The sequence below is a fragment of the Orycteropus afer genome, unplaced genomic scaffold, assembly GCF_000298275.1.
Source record: "Orycteropus afer afer isolate SDZICR_OR568_19922 unplaced genomic scaffold, OryAfe1.0 scaffold00019, whole genome shotgun sequence".
NCBI classification, from domain to species: domain Eukaryota; kingdom Metazoa; phylum Chordata; class Mammalia; order Tubulidentata; family Orycteropodidae; genus Orycteropus; species Orycteropus afer.
In genome coordinates, this window is record NW_006921606.1 from 19180782 (window position 1) to 19186931 (window position 6150).

Genomic DNA, 6150 nt, shown 5'->3' on the forward strand with positions numbered 1-6150 from the left:
GTCGACGAAGGAGGGGGAGGCCTTCAAGGAGATGGATTGATACGGTGGCTGCGATGATGGGCTCAAGTATAGCAGGGATTGTGGGGCTGGCGCGGGATCAGGCAGTGTTTTGTTCTGCTGTGCATGGGGTAGCTATGAGTTGGAAACGACTCAACGGCACTTAACAACAACAACAACAAATATAATCTCTTACCAGTCAGATGTACCCTCACCAAATTTTGTAACCATTATTTAAATGTAAGCCAATCACTGAATTTTTATTAAGTTCCTTGTATGTATTTTCTTATAAAGACTACCTGAATTGTCTCTTCCTTGGATCATTTAGTTCAGAATCCTCTGGACCTTGTGAGTCCCAATTTGCAAATTGCCTTGCCTCTCAATAAAAGCTCTTTACTTAAAAAAAAAAAAAAAAAAAAAACAGTATTAAAAATAAACCAAACCAATTAACATGGAATGGGTTCCAACTCAGGACAACCCCTTGTGTGTCAGAATAGAACTGTGCTCTCTTGGGTTTTCAAGGCTGTGACCTTTCAGAAGTAGATCACCAGATTTTTCTTCCAAGGCACCTCTGGGGTTGGTTTGAACCACCAGCCTCTCAATTAGTAGTTGAGCGCTTAACTATTTGCATCACTCAGTAATTTCTTTAGGTCCATTATAGTGTAGAACTATCATCAAAACTGGGATAGGAAGTTTGGGGCCTCCACCCTGTACCTCCTCTCAGTCCGAAGCATCTTGAGGGTAGGTGAGCTAGGCCTTCTCTCCTCACAGAAGGAGAGAACCCAGTGAGCATCTGCTGACCTACAGATGTTGGCACCACCTAACTGCCTCTCCTCTGCCTCCTCCCCACAGCTCACCATTATCTTCAAGAACTTCCAGGAGTGTGTGGACCAGAAGGTGTACCAGGCTGAGATGGACGAGCTCCCAGCTGCCTTCGTTGATGGCTCCAAGAACGGTGGGGACAAGCATGGGGCTAACAGCCTGAAGATCACAGAGAAGGTATCAGGCCAGCACATAGAGATCCAGGCTAAGTACATCGGCACCACCATCGTAGTGCGCCAGGTGGGCCGATACCTGACCTTCGCCATCCGCATGCCTGAGGAGGTGGTCAATGCCGTGGAGGACCGGGACAGCCAGGGTCTCTATCTTTGCCTGCGGGGTTGCCCACTCAACCAGCAGATTGACTTCCAGGCCATCCATCCCGCCGCCACTGAGGGCCATGGCACCCGCAGGCCAGCAGCTGCCAGCCCCGCACCTGCACCCCCTGAGACCTTCCCCTATGAGACGGCAGTGGCCAAGTGCAAGGAGAAGCTGCCTGTGGAGGACCTCTACTACCAGGCCTGTGTGTTCGACCTTCTCACCACGGGCGATGTGAACTTCACACTGGCCGCCTACTATGCCTTGGAGGACGTCAAGATGCTGCACTCCAACAAAGACAAACTGCATCTGTATGAAAGGACTCGCGAGCTGCCCGGCCAGGCGGCTATTGCACCACTGCCCCTGGTCTCCCGGCCCCTCCTCAGCGCCCTCCTCCTCCTTGCTCTGCTTCCTGTGTTTTTGTAGGACATAGAGGAGGTGAGAGATTTGGCCCCAGGCATGTGGGCTCCTGCACCCCGGTTTCTCCACCTGAGGTGCCAGCCAACAGGTGTGGAATGGCGGGCCGTTCCCTGTAACCCCAGCAGTCTCTGCAGGACTTGGGGAGCGGAGGTGGCCACTAGACCAGTGGGCTCATGGGACAGTTACCTCAGAGCTGCTTTAGCCTGCCTGCCGGCAAGGGCTCAGGGGCATGGGACATTCCCTCAGCCCCCCTCATAGTGCACGTGACAAGATTGTGGTGACTGGTGCTGTGATGTTTGTGACAGTAGAGTTGTGTGAGAGGGAGAGCAGCTCCCCTCTGCCCCCACCCTACAGTGTGAATGTGCAAACCAGAGCCCCCAGGCTGAGCCCCTCTCCACTCACCAGAGAGACACTGGGACCCATCACAGTTAGCTGCCCCACTCCCCTGAAATGCACTGAAACAGGCTGGGCTGACTGCCACAAACTGGCCCACAGGGCACTTTGTGCGCAACTCATGCACACAGTCCACAGGAGCACACTCACTCTCGCCCCAAGCCAGAGGAGATGCCCCACCTCCCATGGGCTGAGTAGGGCTGAGGCATCAGTAAGGACCCATCCCCAGGCAGGGCCATAATTGACCCCAGGGCACCCCACCGCCTCTTTAGCCAATTGATAGGATCTCTTGGCCACAACGTTGTGCTTTCTTGGTGCCTTCCTGCCCTTCCCCACCCTATGAGACCACATGTTTGCCCACCCAACCAGAGAGCACTGTTGGAGGAACGGTGACTGCTGCTCACGGGCTCCAATATCTTTCTGGCCCCTTCCTCCACCCACTCCCACTGCATTGGAAGCCAGTCTTTGGTTCTAAATGTTTAAACAGAAAAGAGACCCTGTTGACTTCTCCAGCAGAGAGCAGAGTCCCTGGGCAGGGCACTTGGGCCACAGGGTGTGAGTAGGTGGCAGTGGACAGGGCCAGCTGGCCTGCCCTGATCCTCTGTTCTCTCCTCACCTGATGGGCACAGCCTAACTCCCTGCCCAGTCCACCACATCTGGAGTCTGAGGAGGTGAGCAGGGTCCCCTGAGATCCCTGGCAGGGTCTCCTCCCTCCTCTTCATCATGGAAAATCATCCCTTACATCCCATGGCCATGTAGCCAGGAGAGATGTGTCAGCAGAAGCCCTGGCCCTGCTGCTGTCTGAGAACCCTGGGCCAGTGGGGTCCTGGGCTCTGCCCACAAAGGCATGACCCATCCTGGAAGACCATCTTCCCAGACACCCAGTAGCCCCTACACTGTCCACCTGCCCGTGTCCCCAGGGATCCCCTTGCTGTTCCCAGGGACCTCTCATACACTGGCCCCGGAGGCTGCGGAACCTGCGTCTCCCCATCCCTCCCTCCGAGAGGTCCCATCTCTCTGCCAAAACTGCGTGGTCAGGTGGGAGGGAACTCAGCCCCAGCCCCTTCCTGCTGGTTGTTAGATTGCCCCTATGTTGGAAGTAAAAAGTGAAGCACTTTATTTTGGTTGTGTTTGATCACGTTCTGCTTGGAAGTGAGGAACCCTCACTGCGTCCATGCGTCTTATGACCCGTATGGAGTGTCACCGCATGTATATACTGTAAATTATTTATTAACTGCTAAACGCAAGTAAAGTTTGGTTTTTTTTCTTTTGTTATTTTCTTTCGGACAATGTCTTTGAGTTTGTTTTCTGAGCAGACATTGGTGGTACGTATCTATTGGTGGATGGTTGGGGTAGGTGGGGAATGTGTGTGAAGAGTATTGTGAATGTGTGTGGAGGATGCAACAATTTAATAACCAAAACCCTTTCTTTACAACAAACCGTCTTTGGGGTTTGATGGATCCAGTTCCTCTTCTTGCTCTGGCCAAGCTAGAACATGATAGTGGAGCCTAATGGCCACACAGCCAAGGAAAATAAAGTGCCCTCTGGGTTGAGGCTGACTGGGCTGACCAGAGATCCAAGATGACCTCATCTCAGCAGCTCTTGTCAGTCATTGAGTCGCAGATGTGAGATAGTCACTGTCACCCTCCCTGCCAGCTCCCCTCCTGGGCTCTGCCCCTCAAAGGTGTGATCAGCCCCAGAAGGCCATCTTCCTGGACATCTCACACCCCCTGCACTGTGTCTGCCCATCCATCCAGATCTCCATGCCAAGCCCCCTCCCTGTGCAGTCTGAGAATAGAGAGAGGGGACTTGCATCCATATCAGTACTAGAAGAACCACAGCATTTGTGGGGCCAGGTTCACTGCTGAGCATGATCACATTTCATCCTTAAAAACTATTTGGAGTCAGGAACAAATTCATCTCCATTTGACAGAGAAACTGATACTCAAGAGAGATGACATGCCTAGGGTTCCTAGCAAGGGTAGGGGCAAGATGTACACCTAGTTCTGTTTTGCCTGAAGTCCCTGCTCTTAGCACTGAACACCCTGAGGCAGAGTAGTAAGTTAAGTCAGACCACATCTCAGCACCTTCACCTTCTAGCTGTGTGAACCTCCATTCCCTCCTTTGTGAAATGGAGAGTGCCTGTTAAATAGAGTTGTGATGATCCAGTGAGTTAATTACTGTAAAAAATACGTAGAGCCTAGGACACAGTGTCCAGTGATGGTATTGCCATGATTATCCCAAAGCAAGAAGAGTTGTGCATGAGAAAATGGGTGGGCCACACTAGCCCTGGAAGCTTGGGAGGAGGTAAACCGAACGGCTAACAAGGGGAGAGATCTCAAGAGTGAGCATTTACACCAATCCTGGGCAGAACAGGAGGGCCGAGCATGAGCAGAGAAAGTTCTGGAGCTCTCATCTTATATAGATGCCCAGTGAGAACATGGGAGTCTAGGGAGTTGGGGGCAAGGAACCAGGTTGGAAAAGAGAAAATGAGGCCACAACAAACACACACTCAACCAGTTGTCCAAACTGTCAGTACCGATACAACACTCATCCTCAGAAATAACTTGGGATGAAATGAAGAACTTCCCACGCAGGAGGCATCACTGAGGCAATGGAGCCATTGGCAAGTGGCCAGTACAGGAGACTAGATTATTGAGAAGCCAGGGCACACTGAAGGAAAATGTCTCTAGTCCATCATCAGATGAAAATCCAGCAGGTACTTGCCAGAAAAGTCTTGGTTTGGCATTTTTTCTGGACCCTAAATTTATCCAGCTGGAATTCTGTTCCAAGTACCAGACTACTAGTTGCTCTGATGAACATGGAAATTTGCATTTCATCATGAATATGGAACATGGCATCCTTAGCTAAATGATTCCCAAGAAGCAGCTTCATCTTGCCCTGTGGGCTGGGTTTGGAGCAAAGACCCCTCAATGCCAACTAAATCCAGACCAGTCAGCCAGGAGGTAAATGCATTAACAGATGGAGGTGCGGGCACACCGCACTCCATCCCAACTTACCAATACATAATGAGAACTCTTGGAGTTCTTGTTTGGCAAAGCACAACGTTCAAGGATAGAAGAAAACATGAGAGAACGGGCTATTAAAATGAATGAGACTTATTTATAATGAAGGGGCAATTTCTGGGATGACAAATAATTACCAGAAAACCTAAGTGAAGGCCAGTTGGAGCATCCAAGTCATGCTAGAGAGCAGTGCTGACCCAGGGATGGTACTTGGGCTCTGGCAGTGCAGACTTGGCATCAAAACTGGCTCTGCCCATTGCTAGCTGTGTGGTCTCCCTTAAATATTTTGAGCCTTAGATTCCTTATTTGTAAAATGGAATTATGAGTACCTACCTCCTAAGGCCATTATGAAAATCCAGTGAGCTAACCCTCATAAATTGCTTCAGCTACGAGCACTGGCAGAGCATAAGGATGCCACCAAAAATGGCAGTACTCTCCCTTTGTGTTTGTATTCATTCTCTCATTCAATAAATAAGGAATCATCAATTATGTGCCCCAGGCATTGTGCTGGGGCAATATAGCAGTGAATCAAACATACTATCTTATTCTCATGGAGGAGGCAGTCATAAGTCAGTAAACAACTAAATAGGTAATAAAATGCCCAATGGTAATGAGGAAAGCAGGGTAAAATTCTGAGAGAGAGACAGCCTGGAATGAGGAAGGATGGGTAGAGATTTCCTTTTCAGTGTGGTCAGGGAGGGTCTCTGACTAACTCACCTGCATGGATTTAGGGAATAAGTGATGCAACAATCTGGGGGAGAGCATTCTAGATAGAGAATGGTGAGTGCAAAAATTGGTACTGGGGTAGGCCTATAGAGTTCAAGAAACAGCAGGAAGTCAATGTGATTGGTGAGTTGAGTGAACAGAGCAGAAGGGTAGGAGTGATACAGGAGGGCATAAGTGATCAGAGAAGGTCCAAGGCAGGGTTGCAGAGAGCAACCTAGGGTGGCCTCATAGGTGGGGGGACAACTTAGTGTTTTATTCCAGTTGCTATAGGAAGCCATGGGAGTGGTAGATCTAACTTAGGTCTTAAAGAAATTATTTCAGCTGCTTTATAGAGGAAAAGATAAGAGTCTTGGTGGCACAGTGGTTAAGTGTTCAGCTGCTAACCAAAAGGTCAGAGGTTCAAACCCACCAATCGCTTCACAGTCAAAAGATGTAGCAGTCTGCTTCTGTA

At 50.1% G+C, this 6150-nt stretch overlaps 1 protein-coding gene across 1 annotated transcript in view; it reads left to right on the forward strand.

Moving 5' to 3' along the window:
• The window catches only part of RGMA (repulsive guidance molecule BMP co-receptor a), a 32656-nt gene extending 31096 nt beyond the window's left edge, over positions 1–1560 (forward strand). Inside the window, exon 3 of the mRNA XM_007959960.2 lies at positions 850–1560. Within this exon, the coding sequence (XP_007958151.2) occupies positions 850–1560 (711 nt within the window). The remainder of the gene's footprint in view (positions 1–849) is intronic.
• The last annotated feature ends 4590 nt before the right edge of the window (positions 1561–6150 follow it).